The following is a 27,819-nucleotide window of genomic DNA, read 5'->3' as shown; positions in this document are numbered from 1 at the left end:
AGTTCGGTAATTTTCACATCTGTCAGCACCTGCTTTCTTTGGGATTGGAATTATTATATTCTTCTTGAAGTCTGAGGGTATTTCGCCTGTCTCATACATCTTGCTCACCAGCTGGTAGAGTTTTGTCATGACTGGCTCTCCCAAGGCCGTCAGTAGTTCTAATGGAATGTTGTCTACTCCGGGGGCCTTTTTTCGACTCAGGTCTTTCAGTGCTCTGTCAAACTCTTCACGCAGTATCGTATCTCCCATTTCGTCTTCATCTACATCCTCTTCTATTTCCATAATATTGTCCTCAAGTACATCGCCCTTGTATAAACCTTCTATATACTCCTTCCACCTTTCTGCCTTCCCTTCTTTACTTAGAACTGGGCTGCCATCTGAGCTCTTGATATTCATACACGAGGTTCTCTTCTCTCCAAAGGTCTCTTTAATTTTCCTGTAGTCAGTATCTATCTTACCCCTAGTGAGATAAGCTTCTACATCCTTACATTTGTCCTCTAGCCATCCCTGTTTAGCCATTTTGCACTTCCTGTCGATCTCATTTTTGAGACGTTTGTATTCCTTTTTGCCTGCTTCATTTACTGCATTTTTATATTTTCTCCTTTCATCAATTAAATTCAATATTTCTTCTGTTACCCAAGGATTTCTAGCAGCCCTCGCCTTTGTACCTACTTTATCCTCTGCTGCCTTCACTACTACATCCCTCAGAGCTACCCATTCATCTTCTACTGTATTTCTTTCCCCTATTCCTGTCAATTGTTCCCTTATGCTCTCTCTGAAACTCTGTACAACCCCTGGTTCTTTCAGTTTATCCAGGTCCTATCTCCTTAATTTCCCACATTTTTGCAGTTTCTTCATTTTTAATCTACAGGTCATAACCAATAGATTGTGGTCAGAGTCCACATCTGCCCCTGGAAATGTCTTACAACTTAAAACCTGGTTCCTAAATCTCTGTCTTACCATTATATAATCTATCTGATACCTTTTAGTATCTCCAGGGTTCTTCCACGTATACAACCATCTTTCATGATTCTTAAACCAAGTGTTAGCTATGATTAAGTTGTGCTCTGTGCAAAATTCTACTAGGCGGGTTCCTCTTTCATTTCTTAGCCCCAATCCATATTCACCTACTATGTTTCCTTCTCTCCCTTTTCCTACACTCGAATTCCAGTCACCCATTACTATTAAATTTTCGTCTCCCTTCACTATCTGAATAATTTCTTTTATTTCATCGTACATTTCTTCAATTTCTTCATCATCTGCAGAGCTAGTTGGCATATAAACTTGTACTACTGTAGTAGGTGTGGGCTTCGTATCTATCTTGGCCACAATAATGCGTTCACTATGCTGTTTGTAGTAGCTTACCCGCATTCCTATTTTCCTATTCATTATTAAACCTACTCCTGCATTACCCCTATTTGATTTTGTGTTTATAACCCTGTAGTCACCTGACCAGAAGTCTTGTTCCTCCTGCCACCGAACCTCACTAATTCCCACTATATCTAACTTTAACTTATCCATTTCCCTTTTTAAATTTTCTAACCTACCTGCCCGATTAAGGGATCTGACATTCCACGCTCCGATCCGTAGAATGCCAGTTTTCTTTCTCCTGATAACGACATCCTTCTGAGTAGTCCCCGCCCGGAGATCCGAATGGGGGACTATTTTACCTCCGGAATATTTTACCCAAGAGGATGCCATCATCATTTAATCATACAGTAAAGCTGCATGTCCTCGGGAAAAATTACGGCTGTAGTTTCCCCTTGCTTTCAGCCGTTCGCAGTACCAGCACAGCAAGGCCGTTTTGGTTAATGTTGCAAGGCCAGATCAGTCAATCATCCAAACTGTTGCCCCTGCAACTACTGAAAAGGCTGCTGCCCCTCTTCAGGAACCACACGTTTGTCTGGCCTCTCAACAGATACCCCTCCGTTGTGGTTGCACCTACGGTACGGCCATCTGTATCGCTGAGGCACGCAAGCCTCCCCACCAACGGCAAGGTCCATGGTTCATGGGGGGTTCCTTTTACCAATAGTGCAATTTATAAACAATGTTTTGTGAGTAGAACAAAATTTCTAGTGGTAAACTTAACTGCTTTTTCGACGTTATTTTACCAGCTAACTAAAAATAGGAAAGCCTCGAACCCCTTCCACTAAATTTAGTTAGTATTAAGATTCTTTTACAGGGAGTGCAGTGGAGCTGACGCTGAGATCATTTAGTATTTGGTTATATCATCGCTAGTCTCACTGAACTCTTCTGAATTCTACATGTCATGTGTGGTCTGGCGTCTCCTTACCAGCAACAGGTCCCAGGTTCAAACTAGTCAATTCCCTAAAAAACACGGTCAGAGCGTCGTTGCGCGAAAGTGGTAGGGAGACACGATATAGAACAAACAAACACCACCATGAATGTTAGGAAGTACCAAGTATGACCTCAGATGTTAAGTCCCATAGTGCTCAGAGCCATCTGAACCATTTATTAACTTCCTCTACACCTCTCACTATATAGGTAGGTGGTTTCCAATTTCTGTAGCCTCAAGACACAGATTGTTGTGACGACTGCTTTGAAGGGCTTAGATGCGGTAACACATATTTTTCTTCTTCCTCTTCTTCTTCCGGGTTGTCGTCTATTACCTAACGTGCACTACTCGTATGTGGAATGTGTAAACTTTTTTTTGTGTGTGTTTTCGTGTATTTTAACTATCTGTGCATCGTATTTTCTGATTTAGAAGGTGGGAGAACAGCCTAGCATTTGGCTAAACTAGCGTGGGAAACTGTCCAAAAACCGCACTCAAGCTTTCCATTCCACAGGTCACGGTTGTTAAACCGCACCACAGATTCGATATGCGTGTTATACAGTTTCAGAAGCTAGGACACTGCCATTAGTGTGGCGATTCGAAGGAACCCGACGGTAGTCTGCGTGGAGACTGACTGCGCTGTCCAGCGCAGCTTTAAGCGCCTACAGATGCACAGTGTGAATGGTTGACCCACCAGTCGGTGAATAGTACTGTAGCACCAACAGTGTGTCATGCACATGTCACCTTCTCTGCATCATTTTTTAAACAATTTTATAGAAACTATTCGGTAAAAAAAATCTTTCGTTTCTTATAGCTTTATGATGAACTACCGACCCCTACATTAATGGTAATACCTACTGTGATACTACCAAATTGAGTAAGCCACAGACGAAGTTCAAATAGTTTGCAATAAGTTTGCATTTAGTGCATGCTACGCCTTAAATTCCTGCATATGAAATGGGCTAATACATTGAATTTTTCATTGGACTTAGGAGGAAGTCTTGGCAAATGGTAGCACACAAAGAGCAGAGTATTTAAGAGTGTGCTTAATATACTTTCATACATATAGTTCTACTGAGCGAGGTGGCGCAGTGGTTAGCACACTGGACTCGAATTCGGGAGGACGACCGTTCAATCCAGTGTCCGGCCATCCTGATTTAGGTTTTCCGTGATTTCCCTAAATCGCTCCAGGCAAATGCCGGGAGGGTTCCTCTGAAAGAGCATGACCGACCTCCTTCGCCGTCCTTCCCTGATCCGATGAGACCGATGACCACGCAGTTTGGTCTCTTCCCACAAACAACCCAACCCAACCAACAGATGAGTCACAAATATTTCTGTAGAACTACAGATTTTTGTTTCAAAGAAATAATGCTTATTTAGCACTATAGATAACTGGTGAAATAAGAAATTGTATGAGAGTGTATAGTGCCGTAAAATGCCCAGAAATTTATAAATTGGGGCAAACGCCCAGTATAAATATCTGAGCAAATGCCCAAAATTCTGAAGTTCTCAGGCATTTATGCATTTTAAAGATTAACTGATAAGCTGGCTTATAAAAGTTAAACTGGTATTTTGTATTGGGAACGTGTTTAGCAACAATGCTTGTTTATTGGTTGGATAAATAAGTTGAAAAATCTGCTTGAGATATAGGGGATAGTTGTTAGAGGAAATAAACTGGACTACAAATGTAACTTTTCACGTCTTTAATTAGGTTAGTTCTTTGGTTAGTGCATAATAAAAAAAAAGCAAAACTCGAGCTTCAAAGTAACATTTTGGAATAAAGCATATTATTGAATTAGCTAGTCTTTAGTTAGTACCTTTGCTTATGCTTTACAACTGCAAAAACATTAAGAAATTGTTCTCAATCAGTTTCTTGATCTTCATACATTGAAGAAGCATCATGAAATTACGACTCTGCCTCACATTCTCCTGAACCTAATTCCTCACTGTCTACTGGGTTTCTTTCCATTTTGTCTTTGTTTGGACTCCTTCGGTATGGGTTGTTCCTTGGGATCAAGAGGTTTTTTTTTTTTTTTTTTTTTTTTTTTTTTTTTTTTTTTTTTTTTTTTTTTTTTACTGTGGATCCATCCAAGAGTGCTGAAGGAACACAGTGTAGCAGCAGATGCAACTTGTGCGCCCAGAATTTTTACAGCAACTTCTGCCAATTCACAAGTTCATCTTAAGCCTCACCACCATAGTAAAGGATTTACATGATGATTTTTGTCTTTTTGATGGTGACGACCCACTTCTTTCCACACAACTTGTCTGGACCAAATTCCTTGTTTGTCCCTATCGTCAGCCATGTTCTCTCTAAGCTGAATAATATTTGGTCCTGTGTTTTTTGCTATGCAACAAAAGAATCTTATTCAATCAGTCATCTCTATAGGCTTCAGGTTATTACCTTGTACTGCTAGATTAACAAGATTGGCTGCAAGACGGATATAAGACACATCGAATACCTTCGTAGCTCAGAGTGTTGACGAAATTGACTTTTATTCGATAGACTGCAATGGAGAGGACAGTAGTTTCTTCATGAGTTCTTCCTGCAGCTTATTGAAGTATGTGTGTATTTTGTGAACTTGAGGCTCATTTAACTGTAGAGCTGAAATCAAATGTGTGATTGGATTCATGAGCTCTATCGTTTTCTCAACTATCACCCAGAAAACATCATCATCCAAGAACCTCTTACTCATTTAAGACTGCACCTGTGATTGCACCTTTTTGTTTACAATTGAGATTTGTACAACAACTTGCAAACTTTCAAGACCAAAGAGATGGCTGCCCCATCATCTCTTTCCTCGAAACCCCAGTGTAATCCTTTCTTTGAATTTTTTTCAGCTGTTATTTTATAGGGCTTTTCCATTGAATAAGTTTCTGAATCACTGTACCTAATTCAAGCACTTTTTTTTAAATCCTGAGGGGACTTTAAACACTTTTTCATATGAATTTCCATTTTGTTGAAGTGTGCTTGCATGCCTTAAAAATTCACATGATACTCCTTTTCCTTTTAAACTGAAAAAGTTCCTAACAGGTCGTTTTTTCGTAGTCATTTTGCAATTGTTCAGTAACCATTGTGTACAACGCTCTAAGAAACACACAAACGAGGTTATGTTGCTTTCCACTCAGTCACACAAACTAGAGTGGCTGTTAGACAGACAGACCAGTGTTTCCAGTTCCAGTTTACTAGATAACCCACAGAATTGCATGAATTATCTGAAATTATCAGCTACTCACTCAAAATTTCACATAATATTTGCAATAATAGCAAAAGCACTAATATTTACTTAAGATAACTGGAATTAAAGTGAAAAACGTTTATCCATAAAGATTTCAATTAGGGATGTCTCATGTCCCAATTCCAATTCCGTGATTCCCAGAATTGCCAAATCTGTAGGAATCGACTAGTATCGGAATCTAACAATTCCATCATATTGGGCACTGATTCCTTATTATTAAACCTTTTTATGTTAGTGTTCTCATTTTATCTTCGCAGCAGTGCAGCCATATGAAAACACATAAAGGAAGGAGCAGGATAGAAAACTCTAGTCATTGTCGAAATATACTTGTTTGTAATTCAGACGGCAACGCTCTTTGCTACACAAAAAAGGAGGATCTATGCTTTGTGTAACTGCTGGAGAGAAGGAATGCCGATTGGACATTGTTTTCTTTTTTTCGATCAGATATTTACACATAAAAGTAATTTGAAATACAGACGAGGTACCACATGTAATCGCAATTTTCTAAGAATAAAAAAAATCTCCTGTGAAAAAGAAGGTAAATATTGTCTACGAACTTTTATTCCGTGTGGTATCCCCGGACCTTCATAAAATGATTAGTGTGTTTAGCAATACGGCGCATAGCGATTTCTTCGCACATTAACAATACTGGGCAAATCTGCTATTATCACGTTCTGAACGACGCGCAATATTTCGCCGTCAGCTTCTGTTTTCAAAACGTTCCCTAAGCGACCAGTGTTTCCAGAAAATCTTACGGCGACTGCGAGTACTTTAGCTGTCAAGAGAGACGGAGTCTTCATCGCGAGTTGTAGCACTTTTCTCCGACTTTGTCTGATGTTCTCTGAGAACCAGATGAACGGAAACCTCCAACCGCCAACTAATCGTGTACCTCACCCGTTCTATCCTTACAGCAGCTACAAAGAAAACATCTTAGCCAGGTAAAAATTTTTAAAATGTATGCATCTAGGCAAAAAAATATAAATAAAGTTTCAATGCAGTACCTGTTTCACATGTTTCAAAATCAAAAGTCAAGTTAATTAATTTTTTCTTAATGACAACGCAGTTCATTATACAACTATTCAGTAATAATTTTGCTATCAATAATTATTCTGACAAGGATTGCAAAGTGTGTTACACTACAAAGTGACGACGGTTCAATCTCGCGTCCGGCCATCCTGATTTAGGTTTTCCGTGATTTCCCTAAATCGCTCCAGGCAAATGCCAGGATGGTTCCTTTCAAAGGCCACGGCCGACTTCCTTCCCCGTCCTTCCCTAATCCGATGAGACCGATGACTTCGCTGTCTGGTCTCCTTCCCCAACCAACCAACCAACCAACTACAAAGTGATGACGTAAGGACACAGTTTTTTACACTGGCTTAAATTACAGAGATGTTCAATTCAGAGTTCGTGTGTGTGTGTGTGTGTGTGTGTGTGTGTATGAATGTTTCTTTGTGTGGACAGTGGCATGTTTCGACAATGAGTTGCTCAAAACATGCTGAAATTCATTTTTCTATTGTATATTGGATAGACTGGAATCCGCAAATACAGTGATTATCTGTACAATAGGATTTATTCTTGACTTCTGATTCCTGGAACTCAATGAATTTTTCATGGTTCGCACCCTCCTCGGGGTTGATTTACTATTCTTTCAGCTGAGTAAGTAGTGGGCTTGTAATAGACTCCTACCCTAACTCACATATCATTTCGATATTCTGGCTACCTCAGTCACTGGTTAGTTTGATGCTCTGATAAATTTAATTTAACTATTAAGTAGGGAGCAGGCCAGTGAGTTATATCGAAATTTCGTTGTCTATATTTGATCCATCCTTAACTTGTTTAATTAATAAACCATCCAAAACACAATTTCTATGTAACAGCCCTGTCCCTATCCTTAACACATTTATGGAGGAATGAGATAAAACATGTTTTTAGTAAAACGGGGTATGATATTCTGTTTCTTTGGTCGAAGAAATTGAGGAATGTAAAGTTATCAGTTGCATTTTTCTAGCTCAATTGTCAGATTCAAGTCATACATGTTGCACAGTAAATCAGTTAACAAAGTAACGAGAATTAATGCATGAAAATGACAGTTTGGTTGATTATGAGACTAAAAAGTAAACGTGATCCGCATCATTAATCTTAGAAAGGTAAATGAGACAGGAATTTTTATGTCGCTAATCTTGTCTATAGTGGGACACTTAGTAGGTGGATGCTAAAAATACTTTTTGTTAATTAAGCTTATGAAGACGAGGTTCTACTGCTTGTCCTTTTTCGAACACACACCCTCTTCCAAAATCATTCCTTCACAATTATTTCTAATCTTTTTTTGGCTGACGATCTCAGAATAGACTGCTTTATTCACAGTGGTAAACGTTCAACTGTATACAATTTTATCGGTATTTTTGATTGATGAAAGTATTGCATTGATAAGATAATGTTTACTCACTAGTTTAAATACATCTGCTTGAGAACAGACACATTTTTAATTGGTTCTGCATCAGGTGTAGTGGTCCCATCAGCATCATCACAGCAAGGATGCTTCAGACTGAAACAAAAAAATAAAATAAAATGGAGATGCACGTCATTTCTTAATTATGAGATGAGAAAAAGGATAAGGATGTAATGCTTGCTTTCCCTATGGGGAGGTTGCTGTTCTGGTCATTAATTCAGTGGATTGAGTGTTCTACATATCAAATGTGTAACTGTATAGTGTAGTGTCGTGATAGTGGCCAACTGAAGCCCTTCATGGTGCACAACGTCCAACATCTTTAAGTAAGAAGGCCTCGCAGACCCATACACCGTGCACCCATAATCGAGCCGAGATCGCACAAACGCCCTGTAAAACTGGAGCAGACAAGTCCTGTCGGCTCCCCAAGTTCTGTGGCTAAGACGTTTTAAAATACTTAAAGCCTTACGTGACCGTCGTTTCAGGTCTTTAAGATGAGGCAACCACATTAATTTCGAGTCAAAAATAAGTCCCAGAAATCTCACCGTGTCTTTAAAAGTAAGGACACTGTCCCTCTCAACGCAGGAAAGGCTAAAATTTAACGAGAACGGTGAAAAACAACACATACGGACTTCTCGGTGGAAGACTTAAAACCACTCTTGTGCGTCCAGTTACAACTGACACGTTGGCATTGCAAGGATTCCACAACTGAGCCATATGGACCCAATGACGAAGATGGGCATATATTTCACTGGTGTGCAAGACTTTTACACCTACATAACTACTCTGCAAATCACACCTAGGTGTCTGGCAGAGGATTCATCAAACCACCTTCACTCTAATTCTCTGTTATCCCACTCTCGAACAGCGCGCGGAGGAAAAGAACACCTATATCTTTTCATGGGCGGTTTGGTTTTTACCGTGATGATTGTTTCTCTCTATTTAGTTTGGCGTCAATAAAATATTCGGAAAGGAAGTTGGTGGTTGAAATTTCGTGAAAAGGTCCCGCCGCAACGAGAAAGTCCTTTGTTTTAGTGACTTCCACCTCAAATCCAGTATCATGTCCGTGACGCTGCCCTTCTCACAACTTTCCGGATGTACTGAACTTTCTCACATTTTCTGTCTTCTTTCCAATTTAAGATGTAATCGTAATTCCTAGGTATTTAGTTGAATTTAAGGCCTTTACATTTGATTGATTTATCGTGTGACCCAAGTTTAACAGATTCCTTTCAATACTGATGTGTTTCACCTCACACTTTTCATTATTTACTGTCAGTTCACAATTTTCGCACCATACAGATATATTTTCTGAATTGTTTTGCAATTTTTTCTGATCTTCTGATGACTTTACTACACTATAAACGACAGCATCATCTGAAAACATCCAAACACGACTGCTTGAGTGGCTTCTAAATCGTTCATAGAGATATGAAGCAGTAGAGTTCCTATTACACTGCCTTTGGGAACGCCAGAAATCACTTCTGTCTTAACCTATGACTTTCCATCAATTACAACGAATTGTGGCATCTGACAAGTTATCACGAATCCAATCGCATAACTGAGACGTAATCTCGTTTGAAGCCACTTCTGAGGTATGGTGCATAAGCCATATGGAAATCTAAAATACGGAATCAATTTCAGATCCGTTGTCAATAACACTCGACATTTCGTGTGTGTAAAGAGCTACTTGTGCCTCACAAGGACGATGTTACCTAAATCCATCTTGACTCTGCGTCAATAGACCGTTTTCTTCTACGTAATTCATAATGGAACACGTTATATGTCCAAAAATATAGACGTTAATGATATGAGTCTGTAATTTAGTGGATTACCCTACTACCTTCCTTGAATATTGGTGTGATCTGTGTAAGTTTCCAGTCGTCGAGCGATCGGTTCTGTGTGATTGTAAAGTATGGAGCTATTGCAGAACCATACGCCGTAAGGAACCTAACTGTATACAATCTGGATCGGAAGACATCCTTTTAATAAGCCATTTAAGTAGCTTCAGTACTCCGAGGATATCTAGTTCTAAGTTCCTCATGCTACCAGGTGTTCTGGACTCCAGTTCCAGAATATTTACTCCGACATTTAACGACGAAGGTAACTTTTGCATGACGTGTGACTGTCAAGCAACATATCTCTACAAAATTTGCACCATACATAAAATCAACTGCTACAGCATAGTACAGAAGGTAACTGAAGGAGATACGCAATGAGACAAAAATGAATGACACTTTTATTCTAAGACAATAATTACACTGAGCTTTCCGTGATTTGTAATGATCGTTCATAGACGGACAGGACATGATTCTTAATATGGTGTTAATGACTATGGACGACAGTGCATGCTCTGCAACGTGCTAACATGCCGGCCACATGCCTGGTAAGGAGTTGCTGTGATGGGGCGTTTCATTCCTCCAATAGCGCGTTTGACAACAACGCTTCCCACTCGAGCTTGATGGGATTTCAGTCGGGAGAACAGCATGGCAGTCCATTCGCCTAATATCCTCTCATTTCAAGAGCTTTCCACCTTTTCCGTTGGATTTTGTAGTTTATTGTCATCTGCAAAAATGAAGTTAGAGCCTAATACATTCCTGAAAGACGCACGTGACGAAGGAGTGCAGTGTTACAGTGACGCTGACAGATGAATGTACGGTGTTCAAAGACTTGTGATGTTGGCAAGAGCAGTGGTACTGGACCAAAGAGCACTGAGTTCACGTTCTTTTCGTGAACGACAGCTAATTCAGTCTTTACAGTGATTTTGGACGTACCCTCGTACGGCAAAAGGTAGAACCACATAATGCATCTAGCCACACTGTCGAACATGGTGGTTTTGGTGATACAGGCTTTACGATGGGGGGTATAACAGTGCTTGGGCGTACTGATCTCCAAATCTTTGAACACAGTACACGGTGACACTGTAGTCTTTCTCCATGTGCGTCCTTTCGGGGATGCATTCGGCCCAGACTTCACTTTCATCGACGACAATCGCCGACCGCACCGAACACCGCAGGCGAGGGAGCTCTTGGAGCGAGAAGATATTCGGCAAATGGAATAGTCCGGCCGTTCCCCGACTCAGTCCATCGAGCACGTGTGGGATGCGTTAGGGAAGCGTATCACAGCACTTCCAGATACACCGACGACCAATCGGCAGTGGAGGGATGGGACGCCCTGCCACAACAGCTTCTTACCAACCTCGTGGCTAGCATGGGTGCCCGTTTCACAGCATTCATTGCTGTCTGTCGTTAACACAGGCCCTATTATGAACTGTGTCCTGCCGTTTGTAATGTTTGGCAAATCATCACAAATAGCGGTGACTTAAGGGCGATTATTATCTTTGAATGAAACTCTCATTTCTCTTTATCATACTGCACATTTTTTTCAGTAATGATCTGTTAATATACTATATATGGTCTAAGTTTGAGCGAGCTGCATCACTACGCCCCGTGGTCTACGGGTTTGAGCGAGTCCCGGGTTCGATCCCCGCCACTGTCTAAAGTTTGATAAATAATCAGCATTGGCGGCCGAAGATTTCCGGCATAAGAAGTCAGCCTCATTCTGCCAACGGCCTTGTCGAAGAGGGCGGAGGAGCGAATAGAGGTTCACGGCACTCTCTTGTCCTAGGGGTGGGAAATTGCCCTTAAAGGCGGAAGAATCAGCAATGATCAATGACATGAGGATGCAAAAGGCAATGGAAACCACTGCATTAAAGACACGTAACGTGTATCCACAGGACATATGGCTTGTAGTTGAAGTGTCATGATGATCTCTCCATTGGCAAAAGATTCCGGAATAGTCCCCCATTCAGATCTCCGGGAGGGGACTCCCAAGGGGGAGGTTACCATGAGAAAAAGATTGAATAATCAACGAAAGGATAATGTTCTACGAGTCGGGGCGTGGAATGTCAGAAGCTTGAACGTGGTAGGAAAACTAGAAAATCTGAAAAGGGAAATGCAAAGGCTCAATCTAGATATAGTAGGGGTCAGTGAAGTGAAGTGGGAGGAAGACAAGGATTTCTGGTCAGATGAGTATAGGGTAATATCAACAGCAGCAGAAAATGGTATAACAGGTGTAGGATTCGTTATGAATAGGAAGGTAGGACAGAGGGTGTGTTACTGTGAACAGTTCAGTGACCGGGTTGTTCTAATCAGAATCGACAACAGACCAACACCGACAACGATCGTTCAGGTATACATGCCGACGTCGCAAGCTGAAGATGAACAGATAAAGTGTATGAGGATATTGAAAGGGTAATGCAGTATGTAAAGGGGGACGAAAATCTAATAGTCATGGGCGACTGGAATGCAGTTGTAGAGGAAGGAGTAGAAGAAAAGGTTACAGGAGAATATGGGCTTAGGGCAAGGAATGAAAGAGGAGAAAGACTAATTGAGTTCTGTAACAAGTTTCAGCTAGTAATAGCGAATACCCTGTTCAAGAATCACAAGAGGAGGAGGTATACTTTGAAAAGGCCGGGAGATACGGGAAGATTTCAATTAGATTACATCATGGTCAGACAGAGATTCCGAAATCAGATATTGGATTGTAAGGCGTTCCCAGGAGCAGATACAGACTCAGATCACAATATAGTAGTGACGAAGAGTAGGCTGAAGTTCAAGACATTAGTCAGGATGAACCAATACGCTAAGAAGTGGGATACGGAAGTTCTAAGGAATGACGAGATACGTTTGAAGTTGTCTAACGCTATAGATACAGCAATAAGGAATAGCGCAGTAGGCAACACAGTTGAAGAGGAATGGACATCTCTAAAAAGGGCCATCACAGAAGTTGGGAAGAAAAACATAGGTACAAAGAAGGTAGATGCGAAGAAACCATGGGTAACAGAAAAAATACTTCAGATGATTGATGAAAGGAGGAAGTACAAACATGTTCCGGGAAAATCAGGAATACAGAAATACAAGTCGCTGAGGAATGAAATAAATGGGAAGTGCAGGGAAGCTAAGACGAAATGGCTGCAGGAAAAATGTGAATACATCGAAATGATATGATTGTCGGAAGGACAGACTCAGCATACAGGAAAGTCAAAACTGGTTACATTAAAAGCAACGGTGGTAACATTAAGAGTGCAACTTGAATTCCACTGTTAAATGCAGAGGAGAGAGCAGATAGGTGGAAAGAATACATTGAAAGCCTCTGTGAGGGTGAAGATTTGTCTGATGTGATAGAAGAAGAAACAGGAGTCGATTTAGAAGAGATAGGGGATCCAGTATTAGAATTGGAATTTAAAAGAGCTTTGGAGGACTTACGGTCAAATAAGGCAGAAGGGATAGATAACATTCCATCAGAATTTCTAAAATCATTAGGGGAATTGGCAACAAAACGACTATTCACGTTGGTGTGTAGAATATATGAGTCTGACGACATACCATCTGACTTTCGGAAAAGCATCATCCACACAATTCCGAAGCCGGCAAGTGCTGACAAGTGCGAGAATTATCGCACAATCAGCCTAACAGCTCATGCATCGAAGCTGCTTACAAGAATAATATACAGAAGAATGGAAAAGAAAATTGAGAATCCGCTAGGTGACGATCAGTTTGGCTTTAGGAAAAGTAAAGGCACGAGAGAGGCAATTCTGGCATTACGGCTAATAATGGAAGCAAGGCTAAAGAAAAATCAAGACACGTTCATAGGATTTGTCGACCTGGAAAAAGCGTTCGACAATATAAAATGGTGCAAGCTGTTCAAGGTTCTCGAAAAAGTAGGGGTAAGCTATAGGGAGAGACGGGTCATATACAATATGTACAACAACCAACAGGGAATAATAAGAGTGGACGATCAAGAACGAAGTGCTCGTATTAAGAAGGGAGTAAGACAAGGCTGTAGCCTTTCGGCCCTACTCTTCAATCTGTACATCGAAGAAGCAATGATGGAAATAAAAGAAAGGTTCAGGAGTGGAATTAAAATACAAGGTGAAAGGATATCAATGATATGATTCGCTGATGACATTGCTATCCTGAGTGAAAGTGAAGAAGAATTAAATGATCTGCTGAACGGAATGAACAGTCTAATGAGTACACAGTATGGTTTGAGAGTAAATCGGAGAAAGACGAAGGTAATGAGAAGTAGTAGAAATGAGAACAGCGAGAAACTTAACATCAGGATTGATGGTCACGAAGTCAATGAAGTTAAGGAATTGTTCTACCTAGGCAGTAAAATAACCAATGATGGATGGAGCAAGGAGGACATCAAAAGAAGACTTGCTATGGCAAAAAAGGCATTTCTCGCCAAGAGAAGTCTACTAATATCAAATACCGGCCTTAATTTGAGGAAGAAATTTCTGAGGATGTACGTCTGGAGTACAGCATTGTATGGTAGTGAAACATGGACTGTGGGAATACCGGAACAGAAGAGAATTGAAGCATTTGAGATGTGGTGATATAGACAAATGTTGAAAATTAGGCGGACTGATAAGGTAAGGAATGAGGTGGTTCTACACAGAATCGGAGAGGAAAGGAATATGTGGAAAACACTGATAAGGAGAAGGGACAGGATTATAGGACATCTGCTAAGACATGAGGGAATGGTACTAGAAGGAGCTGTAGAGGGCAAAAACTGTAGAGGAAGACATAGATTGGAATACGTCAAGCAAATAATTGAGGACGTAGGTTGCAAGTGCTGCTCTGAGATGAAGAGGTTAGCACAGGAAAGGAATTCGTGGCGGGCCACATCAAACCAGTCAGTATACTGATGAGAAAAAAAAATACTTGGCAGTGACACGTCATTGAAGATCGTTTCTTCCTCATTTTTTGCTGATCAGTGTCTATTATCCGCTTTAAGATCACTGGTTGGAGTAATGGAATATGGTCAGGTACACTCTCTGCACCTAGAGATTCATCGGGTTGCCATTAAATGTCGCACAGCCGCACATTGCGTGCCGTGGGCAACTTCGTAACAACTGCTTGGACAGTTGTAACGGGACAGACATAGATCGTGTGGCATGTGTCATTTTGGGGAACAACTGCACAAAATATGAACATTTTGAAACTTCAGAAAAGAGGCATAAGAATGATAACCAAAAATAGTAGTCGAGCTCATTGTAAAGATCTGTTCAAAACACTGGGGATTTTAGCTGCACCATGTGAATACATTTACCAGTCAGTTGTACGTGTCAAAAGTAACATGGTAATAACTGCACAAACAGCTCTGACCATGACCATAGAACAAGAGCTAGGCTCAACTTACATTTGCCCAGAAAAAATTAACATAAAACTCAAAACAGTATTTTATACGAAGGAATAAAACTGTACAATAAATTACCAAAAGAGATTAAAGAAATTGCAAAAATACACTTATTTAAAATGGCAGCTAAAAAGTACCTGTTATGAAATACATTTTATAGATTGAAGGATTACTTAGCTAAAACAGAGTAGGGGTTTGATAAAATGTTATACAAATAAATAATAATAATAATAATAATAATAATAATAATGATTATAAAATATCCAGCATTCCACATAACACCTTCACTTTACGTTTTTTCCCTTCTTTCTTCCTTTCTAGAAAAACTTACCCTCAAGCTATGCATAGCACAATACTAACACCTCTTTCTGAGCTCAACATTTCACTCATGCTGGCTCAGTTTTTCAGGATAGCACAGGATAGCAATTGGTAAGTAGTGGTAGAGAAAACGGCACAGATACCAATGTGTCTGTGTGTGTGTGTGTGTGTGTGTGTGTGTGTGTGTGTGTAGTGAGTGAAGTGTTATGAAACAATGTGTGTATAGTGTGTGCAGTGACTCATAAAAGAGATGAGTGAACAGTGTGGCGTTACATTATGTAATAAGTTATTTGTAAAAAAATGTTTAGTATACAGGAGTAAACCTAATGATTGTCTCTAAGCAGAAGTCTGTAAGTGTATGTGTATACGAATTAGCTTATTTTAAATTGGTCTGAGCTTGTAAATACTTTGACATGTCCAATATCTTTGTAAAAAGAGATCTAAGGATGAATAAAGCTACTACTATACTACTACTAATAACATAAGCTTGCTCTGAGGTCATTTTTCTAACAGTTTCATATCCTCCACACGTGCTCTGAGCCAATTCACATTTCACTGTTGTCAAACGGCCGTTTCTCAGACAAGTTTACGTCTAGAGCAGGAGCCATTTGTAAATGAAGTTTCTGTCTTCCCTTTCACTTCTACAAGTTGACGAATCTAAATCGAAAGGAGGAAAACAGACAGTTCCCTCAAACAGAACTCAGTGTGCAATACAGTGTCTTTATTATCTGAGACCTGCATTGATACACGCATTCGCCCACGGCATTATTTGACTGCCACCATGAAAGAGACTGTGAATGCTGAGTGCTGGAGACACGTTAATTGTATTTTCTGCTTCTGATAACAATCTCAAGCGCACCTTCAAATTCTATCTCGATGTCTACTGCGAGAAATACACTGTCTGCATTTCTCATTAGCATACCCTTTGGATGTGCACTTAGATTTGCACTGCTGTCTATTTTGGGTTTTACTCCACATTCCGTATCCAGAGCTGAACGGTCAGTGCGACCGACTGCCATGCAGCCAAACCGGGATCGATTCCCAGTACTGCTTGCGACCTTTTGCCTAGGTAGGAGGACAGGAAGATGGTGCACTCAGCCTCGTGAGGCCGACTGAGGGGCTGCTTGACCGAGCAGTTCCAGCTCCGACGTCAAGAAACCCGACAACAGGCGGGAGAGCGGAGTGCTGACCACGTGTCCCTCCATATTGCCTCCGATGACGCCACTGGCACAGGATGACACGAAGGTCGGTCGGGCTCGACTGCTCCATCCATGGCCACAACGCAGAACTTTGCCTCTGGCTTGTCATCATGTAATGGGTGACAATTATTGAACTATATGCTATATGAAAAAAACGTAAATTAGGTAAACACTACGGAGTGCACACTATTCAACATGAAACACGTCACTACAGATATTACGATTTGGGTTATGACAGGTTCGAAATGCCTGCCATCATTGGTGGCGATGTGGTGCAGACAAATAGCGAAATTCTGCATGACCCGCTGCAGTGTCGGAACATCGATGATGTCGATGACTTTCTGAATGGCTGTTTTCAGCTCAGTAATGCTTTTTGGCTTATTGCTTGTCTTTAATATAGCCCAAAACTTGGAGACGCATGTGTTCAGATCCTGAGACTTCGGCAGCCAATTGAGGCCCACGCCAGTAGCCTCTGGGTACCAGACTGCAGTCCCCAAATGCTACTCCAGATCATAAAACACTCTTGTGCCTCTACGGGGTCGATCTCAGTCTTGCATGAACCACATCTTATCGAAATCTTTACCTACATCTACATCTGAATGTACATCCATACTCCGCAAGCCACCTGATGGTGTATGGCGGAGGGTGAGTACCTCTATCGCTTCTCCCTTCTATTCCAGTCTCGTATTGTTCGTGGAAAGAAATATTGTCGGTATGCCTCTGTGTGGGCTCTAATCTCACTAATTTTATACTCGTGGTCTCTTCGCGAGATATACGTAGGAGGGAGCAATATACTGCTTGACTCCTCGGTGAAGGTATGTTCTCGAAACTGATCATCTCTCCTGCAAAGTCTTCCACTGGAGTTTATCTATCATCTCCGTAACGCTTTGACGATTACCAAATGATCCCTTAACGAAGCTCGCTGCTCTCCGTTGGATTCTCTCCATCCCCTCTATCAACCCTATCTGGTACAAATCTGCGTCACTTTGGATAATAGGGATGACATCATCTTCCAAAACCTTTAAGTACTATACGGTAGTCACTGTACCACCAAGGAATACCACACTGATTATTCCGTGACTGGACAATAGACACCACACACTCACCCGTTGAGTGTTAAGAGACTTCCCGATCACGAAATGCAGATTCTCAGAACCCAAATGCGTCAATTTTTCTTATTGACGAACCCATCCAAATGAAAGTGGCCGACAACAATAACGCGAGTGCGCATGCGCTTACTGATCCCATCATGCGCCGCAGCCAACCATGTAGTTTGAACGTCCTAACGCAAACCGTTCATCAGTTATGTAGATTTAGTTTCATAAAGTTCAATAACTGTCACACTGTAAGTCCACTGGCTTTTCAGAAGCGCTTCAGAGCCTTCACTTTGTTGCGAATGGTCGACTAAGTCATCTCTATGATGTTGGTAATCTCATCCAAGAAGGGATGGGAAGGGGCACGTCTTTGGATCTCACAGTAAAACTCTGGGGTCTTCGGCAGCTCTCATTGTCTGAACTGCATGGTGAATCCTCTAATCAGGTAAAACGTCTTGTGCGCATCCCACGCACATACTCTGCTACATGAGCAGCCCCTGATGAGAGCAACTCTCATATACACTAGTGGCCAATAAAATTGCTGCACCACCAAGATGACGTGCTACAGACGCGAAATTTAACCAACGGGAAGAAGATGCTGTGATATGCAAATTATTAGCTTTTCAGAGCATTTACACAAGGTTGGCGCCGGTGGCGACACTTACAACATGCTGGGATTAGGAAAGTTTCCAACCGATTTCTCATACACAAACAGCAGTTGACCGGCGTTGCCTTGTGAAAAGTTGTGATGCCTCGTGTAAGGAGGAGAAATGCGTACCATCACGTTTCCGACTTTGATAAAGGTCGGATTGTAACCTATCGCGATTGCGGTTTATCGTATCGTGACATTGCTGCTCGCGTTGGTCGAGATCCAATGACTGTTAGCAGAATATGGAATCGGTGGGTTCAGGATGGTAATACGGAACGCCGTGCTGGATCCCAACGGCCTCGCATCACCAGCAGTCGAGATGACAGGCAGCTTATCCGCATGGCTGTAACGGATCATGCAGCCGCGCCTCCATCCTTGAGTCAACAGATGGGGACGTTTGCAAGACAACAACCATCTGCACGAACAGTTCGACGACGTTTGCAGCAGCATGGACGATCAGCTCGGAGACCATGGCTGCGGTTACCCTTGACGCTGCATCACAGACAGGAGCGCCTGCGATGGTGTACTCAACGACGAACCTGGGTACACGAATGGCAAAACGTCATTTTTCGGATGAATCCAGGTTCTGTTTACAGCATCATGATGGTGGCATCCGCGTTTGGCGACATCGCTGTGAACGCACATTGGAAGCGTGTATTCGTCATCGCCATACTGGCGTATCACCCGGCGTGATGGTACGGAGTGCCATTGGTTCCACGTCTCGGTCACCTCTTGTTCGCATTGACGGCACTGTGAACAGTGGACGTTACATTTCAGATGTGTTACGAACCGTGGCTCTACCCTTCATTCGATCCCTGCGAAACCCTACATTTCAGCAGGATAGTGCACGACCGCATGTTGCAAGTCCTGTACGTGCCTTTCTGGATACAGAAAATGTTCGACTGCTGCCCTGGCCAGCACATTCTCCAGATCTCTACGTCTGGTCAATGGTGGCTGAGCAACTGGCTCGTCGCAATACGCCAGTGACTACTCTTGATGAACTGTAGTATCGTGTTGAAGCTGCATGGGCAGCTGTACCTGTACACGCCATCCAAGGTCTGTTTGACACAATGCCCAGGCGTATGAGTGCCGTTATTACGGCCAGAGGTTTTTGTTCTGGGTACGGATCTCTCAGGATCTATGAAGCCAAATTGCTTGAAAATGTAATCACATGTCAGTTCTAGTACAATATATTTGTCCAATGAATACCCATTTATCATCTGCATTTCTTTTTGGTGTAGCAATTGTAATGGCCGGTAGTGTATTATGGTGAAAAAATACGAAGTCGTAGCCTGCCATGTCACAGGCTTTTTTGCAGTTGAAGCCTTCTACTCGATTCAGAACCAGGGGGCCACAATTGCAGCAGGGGACAAGACTGTAAGCCGTAAGTTCCGCGAAAATTTTGTAAGCCAGACTGGCCTTCGTCAGTCATTCTCCCAGTCGCTGCAGTTATCAAAGTGTGACCTATGGACCCAGACGACGGGCAGCGTTCTCTCCATCGGTCTACCGGAACAGCGTCTTTGCACGAGCCCCCCTGCTACACGCTATCGGTTCTAACTGTCCCTTGCCGTCGTTCCCCTTTTGCCAAAAATTCAAACTTACGACGATTAACAGAGACCTATTGTATAAAAGCATGCAGCATCGTTGCGAACCAAAATAAACGACGGGAACTGGGCGGGCTACAGAGCGCCAACATGCCACTGATCAAACGCGACCATGGAGCGGGGCTTAATAGCAGTCCTCAGTAGGCTTTTTTCAATGCACCACGATTATCCATTATTAGATAGAATTTTATGCCGGAAACGTCTCTTATCAATGAACTGGGAAAATATTAAGGAGGTTTTCATATTGTGCAACGAAAAAAAGTTTTGATCCAATCATAGTTTCGTAAAGAGAAACCATTCTGTAATTCTTCACGCTACCGACCTGTCGACATCTTGTAGCGTTAGGTATTCTACCAGGTATCAGCACTGTTTATGCAAGAGCATTGGATATTCTTCAAATAGTTCAAATGGCTCTCAGCACTTAACAACTGAGGTCATCAGTGCCATAGACTTAGAACCACTTAAGGGGGCTAGGACGTAAAACGGACTGACTTGGAGCAGGAGAGGCACCAGAGGAAAATTTAATTCCCAATGTCTTTACTTTTACAAGTGAATTCATAAAACTTTGTCAGCATCACCAGGAAGGATTCAGGATTCGCACTCGTAGCAGAGGAAGTTCAAAAATATAACAAAATAATATTTTTTACATGTGAAATTTCATCATTTTTTCACTTACTATTGGGTGCATTTATTGCTATAGTTACACTTTTCTTCGTTAGTAAGAGATACTGTTCGATGAATTTTGCAGAGCACACAAACGATACTTACAGGTGTCTGAAACTCTAGAATCTATTTAATTTCTGAAAAAATGAATGAGCTGTTACGTTTTAAACTTCATGTTTAGAAAAAAATCAAACTTCGTAGATAATTATCTCAATTGTTGCCGAAGTTTTTAATAGATTTGGAAAATTCTAGAGTTTAATACACCTGTGAGTATGATTTATATGCTGTGCAAAATTCATCAAAGAATCTCTCTTACTTGTGAAGAAAAATGTACCTATAGCAACAAATGCAACAGTAAGTGAAAAAAATGATGAAATTTCATATCTAAAAAAATTATTTTGTTATCTTTTTGAACTTCCACTGCTATGAGTGTGAATCCTGGATCTTTCCTGGTCATGCTGACAAAGTTTTATGAATTTATTTGTAAAAGTATAGACTGTAGAAAATAAAATGTCCTGTGGTGCCTCTCCTGCTCTAAGTCGGCCCATTAGACGTCCTACCCCTCCTTACACCTAACTAATCTAATGACATCACACACATCCATGCCCGATCCAGGATTCTAACCTGCGACTGCAGCAGCAGCGCGGTTCCGGACTAAAGCGCCTAGAACAGCTCGGCCACAACGGCCGGCATTGGATATTCTGCCAGATATCCGTTCATGCACCAAGATTTGAGGTATTCTGCCGGATATCACCATCGTTCAAGCACTGAAGCGTCGGGCATCCTGCTGTTCACGCACAGATGTCGGGTAGTCTACCGAATATCAAGTTCGTTCACATATGTGGTGTCAGGTATTCTGCCGGATATCAGCACCATTTGCGCACTGAGAAGTTGGATGTTCTGCTGGGTATCGACGCCATTCACGCACCAGGTGCTGGGTATTCTGCTGAGTTCAGCATCGTTCATGCACAGATGTGAGGTTTTCTTTCAGATATCAGCATCATTCAAGCCCTGAGGTGTCTGGTATTCTGCTGGATATCAGCGTCGTTCATGCATCAGGTGCCAGATACCAGCATGGTTCATGCACAGACGCCAAGTGTCCTGCCAGATAACAGCGTCGTTCATGCACAGACATCAAGCATTCTGTCAGATATCAGCATCGTTCACGCACTGAGGTGTCATGAGTTGGATTCATGATCGTGCAGCATACTTGACGCTTCAGGTTGTCAGAAATCATTATCTTAATTGCCCCTTTTATTCCCCAACTCATTAGCGCATCAAGCAGTTTGTTTACCTTCGTTGATGACGAAACGGAAAAGTATTTTGCTTCTTCAACAGATAACAGCATCATGCAAAGTCTTCCTACATACCAAGAAGGATATCAAAATGGTTCAAATGGCTCTGAGCACCATGCGACTCAACGTCTGAGTTTATCAGCCGCCTAGAACTTAGAACTAATTAAACCTAACTAACCTAAGGACATCACACACATCCATGCCCAAGACAGGATTCGCACCTGCGACCGTAGCGGTCACGGGGTTCCAGACTGAAGCGCCTAGAACCGACGGCCACACCGGCCGGCTCGAGAAGTATATCATGTACCTAGTAGCACGTTATGAAAATTCAATTATCATCCATGTCAAGTGAGTTGATGGATACTGAAACGATCTCACAGCCAGAAATCTATCTTAATTTCCACAACGCAGTTATGCAGCCGGCAGGAATTCCTTCATACTTAAAAACGAGCTGTACGACAATCTCAGGTCGGTGACGTAAGTCAAATCTTACTAAATGTGACGCAGAAAGCGCTGTCTTCTTCTCAGTATGGAACCGTCACTACTCCAACAGCATAGCTGTAGAGAAAAACCAAGAAAGTCATCACGTCCTATAGATACCTATACCTTTAACATTTTTTGCTTACTTACGTTAAAACAACATTGAAGGGATGTAACGACACATCCAACCTTAAATTTAGAATATTCATTACTCTGCCTACTTCTGTGGAAACACATTTTCCTGTAAGATTTCACAGAAAATATTTATGGGATTTCAAGTCAGATTTAAAAATGTTTATTGTAAGACAATAATTCCTGTCTGAATAACTCATAAGCCATTTGCCATAGCTATTTTTGAGCAACACTTTAAAATCATTCGTACAACACATACAATTTTTTTTTCAGTTCACATATATAATATGCAAAAATTTTAACTGTTATAGAACATACCCATAATTATTATTTCCTTCTGGCTCCACATTCTCCAGCTCGAGTCTACTGCTGCAACTTTCTCGTCTTGATTCACTAATTTCCTGTATGTTGTCCATAAAGGTATTGGTTGTATTCCTTAAAAAAAAAAAAAAGAAGTGCAATCAGTAAGCCGCTTTAGTGGGTGAAAATTAAATTACGTCACTTAAGCATATTTAAAGTTGCTCTAATGGTGCATAATCCTTGCCAAAATGAAAATAGTGTTTCGTGATATCTGTTTCCTCCTGCATTTGTTATGTGATAAAGCTTTTTACATGGACTGTCTTCCTGCATTGCGCTGAACTTTGGTTCATGGTGAAGAAAAATGAACCAGTTCTGGAGGCTTTTGAGATGTGGGTCTGGTGGAGGATCAAAATATACGTTGGATGTACAGAATGGAAAAAGATAAGGTACAGAAAAGAATGGAAGGGCAGAGTCCTGTTAGTGTAAGAACAGGAAACTGAGAATGAATAGATCATAGTGTATAAAGTAAGAAGTGGAAAGGGCAGTCAAGTGAAAACGAGATAAATGGAAAAAAGTAAGTAAAGTGTTTATTATTTCAAAAGTAATCGCCAAACTATTAATCCCATAGTGATAAAAGACGATCGATGGCATAATGGAAAAATATTTGAGGTTGCCTATGGAACCATGATTGTACACAGGCTTGCATATCCTGGTCCGAAACAAATCGACAGCCACGAATGTCTTTCTTTAGGGGTTCAAAAGTATGCAAATCGCATAGGGAGCGATCGGGACTGTACAGGGAACGTGTACTGGTTCCCAGCGAAACTTTTGGAGCGTACAAACTGTCTGCTGGTCTCCGTCTCGGGTTCTTCGGCCGATGTTCGTCTGATGATTTTCTGACGTTTCACCAGCGTGAATGTTCGGCATTGTCAAAGCTTCACTGTCCACTGCTTGTGGTGGTCTGGAGCCGAACTCGCGGCCGCAGACTATAGGTACCTGGCGCGCCAGCGTCCGAGGGCTTCTCCACGGTCATCTCCGTTGTCGTTGGCCTCTCGCTACCTGCAACGGTCGTTCGCTGCAGCACGGGAAGCCAGAATCTGTTAATCTTGAGGCTTTCTTCTTTCTTGTTGGGGCTATCCTCATGATTGTGTATTTCTATAGCTTCTCCGAATAAGCGGTTGCGATGGCTCTTCTCTACACCCAGAACTTCCGTGTCGGCGAATTTTACTACGTGGTCGGTCTCACACAGCGGTTGCTCTACCACGGCCCATTTCTCCACCTGCCCCAACCTGCAATGCCGCTGATGTTCTGTGATCCTGGTGCTGATTGATTGTCCAGTCATTTCAACACAGAACTTTTCTGCAAATGCAAGGTATGTGGTATATTTCCGACATTGCAAGTGAGTCCCTTTTCTTCTATCTCGATCTGAGACACTTTTTGATCTTCTTTGTCGGTTCGTAAATAGTCTGCAGGTATCAAGAGGATAACCGCACCGGAAGTGACCGCGAAGAAGTCCTTGGACGTTGGCGCGCCAGGTACATATAGCCTGCGGTCGCAAGCTCAGCTCCAGACCACCACCAGCTATGGAAGGTGAATCTTTGACAATGCCAGCCACTCGTACTGGCAAAGCGTTAGAAAAATCATCAGACGAACGTCGCCGGAGAACCCGACACAGAGATCAACTGGCAGTTTGTCAACAAGCCTGACCACGAAAGCCTAACAATTTTGTTCTGCAGCGTAGTCGAAGCAATCTTGGCAACTTGCGGCCCTATATATTTGGTGTCCTGAACAAAGACGATGGCGACTGACGATTTCCTTCAGACGAAGATGTCGACATCCGGATAAAACATGGCTCCGTAGGGAACTGCAAATATTTTTTCAATGAAGGTATTGATCGCATTGCCTCACAGATGGATAAGTGTTGTTATATTGCGGCGATTAGTTTTGAAAGAATTAAGAATTAGTTACTTTTCCTGTACCTGTCTCACTTTCATTTGCCTGCCTCTTACAATAACGGTCTTGGAAGCGTATGTGGAAAGGGTGATGGGGGAGTAAGAGATTTCAGATTGTAGGTGATGCTCTGGACGGCGGCATACACACAGCAGCACTAAGAAGGAAGCAATGGACAGCCTGACTCTGACCTGCTAGTGCAGCAGAAAACTGCTGGCTTGTTTTAATTGGCCTCTCTTAAAAAATAAAGGGCCTTATTCCCTCCTATTGCTGAAGATACAAATGACATTAAGTTTTGTGCTGAGAGATTTTCACCGCCTGGTAGCTGAAACTTTTGAGTACTTAATTTACCACATTTGAAAATTGAGATCGCTATAGTGGCCTACTTGTCTTCATCCAACTTATTTAACCTCCAACATAAAGCTACTTGAGAACCGTTTCATCCGTCTCTTTTACTTCTTTTACACTGTAATTGTGTATGATTTACGGTGCGTTTTCCCAGTACATTCCAGCGGTCAAGCATAGTATATCCACTTTATGGACGCACACTGGATGAATTTAATCTAACGGTTAGCCTCACTTGCTCTATGACAGCATTCGCTACTGTTGACATCCTCAGGCTTTATTATGATATCATTAACAGCCAATCTGAACAATTGTTGGAAGACCTCTATCACATGTGGCACTGAAATTCTATTGTGCAGCTGTCACAGTTTATGATGCATAACAGCTATTTTGGATAAACTGGACTTACGATCACGTGATACATTAGTGTGTTGCTGTGTGAGTTAAGGCCGTTTACAAATAATGTTGTTGTATGTAGGGAAGTTATAATGGCAGTAAATAGTAATTAAATGCAGAAATAATCGCAAAGGATGGACATATGGTGCAAGGAATAGTAGCTCAACTTTAACAAAAGCCACATATTGCTTATAAGATGCCATGGAAACTCATTATCGTCTGATTGTTCCATTGTCGATCAATTCTTGCAAACAGAGACAACAATGAAATATCTAGTGATACGCAGCTAAAGTGATTTAGGGTGGCAGAAACACATAAAAGTAGCTGCGTGAATGGCAGATTCTTTGAAGAAATCATATAAGAAATTTAATTATCCAAGAAAGAGATGGGTTGCAAAACTTTCATTTTGATCAGCCTCGAATGTTATTCGCCAGAATTATACTCTCACCAGGCACAGTTAATGGAGGAAAGAGACGATTAAAGGATATACATACAGTGTCATATGTTATTTTCGTCAGCGATAAGTCATCTTGTAGGCGCTCAACCAACTCGAGTAACAGATGTTACAAGAGAGGCATTGTGCATCACGGTTCCAATGAGAGTGCAGCAGCAGTTAATTTCGTCTATATCTGACAAAATAACGTGGTGGTAGAATCCGATTCTTTAGGCAACATGCAGAGTTACTTGAAGACAGTCAACCAGCACACAATTTGCCAGTCAGCGAGGAGTTGGTGTAACGGAAGTGATGTACTCCTCTTTGTCAGACACAATGGCGTGGCTTGAAGAGCTTGAGTCAGTGGACCTACATTTAAGCAATGCGAAAAAGTCTAGCGTTTGGAATCATTTGCTTCTCTCGTGATTCAGTTCTCGGGACCTGTTTCTGAAATTTATTTATTTCCCCATTTCCCCTTTCAGATTTAGGTTTCTTGTCTGCTCTGCACACCTGCCAGCCTTGATACCGTTAGTAATTCTAGGTTCACTGATTACTTAGAAGATGCATGTGTTGTGTACCAGATAATGTAAATTAGTAATATACGCCTTAAATAAGAGTATATAGACGCTGTAATTTAATATCCTTCTGCAAATTTCCATACAGGTAATGAGTAATATATGAAGAAATTGATAATTGTATGGTAACGGACAGTTAGACTTGAAAAGTAAAGCACAACTGTTACTCACTCAAATGTGTCGAGGTTTTCGGATGAGCCCCAGCTGGTGGTGGAGGGACTACTCGGAGCCGCAGACGGGGTCAGCGAGGTGCGTCTCGGGAAAGAACCGGAGCGAGACAGCAGCCTGGGGCTGGCGCTGCCGCCGTCCTGCAATTGTTTCAGTGGCTGTGTAGCGACAGACAGCTGCTGGTGTGCACAATGTCAAATTTCTAGTCCCACATTTTTTAAATATTGACAATATTTCCCATGTGCGCAACAATATTGTTCGCCCAAGAGTGAGATTCTACATCTACATGATTACTCTGCAAATCAATGGCGGCTGCTGTTTAAGAGCACAAGAGCACGTGAAAACCCCAACTTTTGACACCTTGCGGATTGGTTGGTTATTTTACTTCGAATGCTCTTTAAATGTAAAGTAGATGTGGCATTCTGGAAAACACTGCACTAAATCTACCGCGCTGTGCTATATATTGCTCGTTTTAGACTCGGTGAAATTTTTGCATCAGGATCGCGAGCACACCTTCAGTTGTGCACGTTTTAAGGTGCTTCTGCGCATGCGAAATACTGGACATGATGAAACATCAAAAAGTAGTAAGTCTCGTTCACGCAGTAAAAGTAAAATTATGTTCTGCTACAATTTCAAAAGAACAGTTTCAAACAGTTACTACAAATTGCGAAAAAATATCATATGAAATAAAAAAGTTTGCTCTCGATATTGCCATTTTGATATCTGCGAAAAAATACTGCCGGTATATATATGAAAGAATATCGATATTTTATCAACAGGGCTAGTTACTGAGCCTTTTTCACCAATTACTTCTGCGGGGTTTTGCTCGATCCCTCGCTCAGCTGGAACGTCCCTGGCGCATTTAGCTCGACTGCTGTCGATAGGGAGTCAGAACCGGTTCGAGAACATTTTTCCTCATAAGCCACATGTAATTTATCGCCCCCCCCCCCGAACCTGTTTTCCGCGCCATAACACATTACACATTAGTTGCCGCTCCGTGGGCTCATGGTACAGCCTTTAAAAATAAATCTAAATCTAGTGAC

The 27,819-nt window shown here is 41.7% G+C and overlaps 1 protein-coding gene across 1 annotated transcript in view; it reads right to left on the bottom strand.

Annotated features, from left to right (window-relative positions):
* The window catches only part of LOC126267665 (inositol 1,4,5-triphosphate receptor associated 2-like), a 165,703-nt gene that overhangs the window by 16,786 nt on the left and 121,098 nt on the right, over nt 1-27,819 (bottom strand). Inside the window, exons 8-10 of the mRNA XM_049972966.1 lie at nt 26,780-26,916; nt 22,928-23,044; nt 7,976-8,074 (exon numbers count right to left, since the gene is read on the bottom strand). Of these exons, the coding sequence (XP_049828923.1) occupies nt 7,976-8,074; nt 22,928-23,044; nt 26,780-26,916 (353 nt within the window). The remainder of the gene's footprint in view (nt 1-7,975; nt 8,075-22,927; nt 23,045-26,779; nt 26,917-27,819) is intronic.

This window comes from Schistocerca gregaria, chromosome 4 (assembly GCF_023897955.1).
Source record: "Schistocerca gregaria isolate iqSchGreg1 chromosome 4, iqSchGreg1.2, whole genome shotgun sequence".
NCBI classification, from domain to species: Eukaryota; Metazoa; Arthropoda; class Insecta; order Orthoptera; family Acrididae; genus Schistocerca; species Schistocerca gregaria.
Note: the sequence above shows the minus strand (reverse complement) of the source record. Positions and strands in the feature narration are given on the sequence as shown.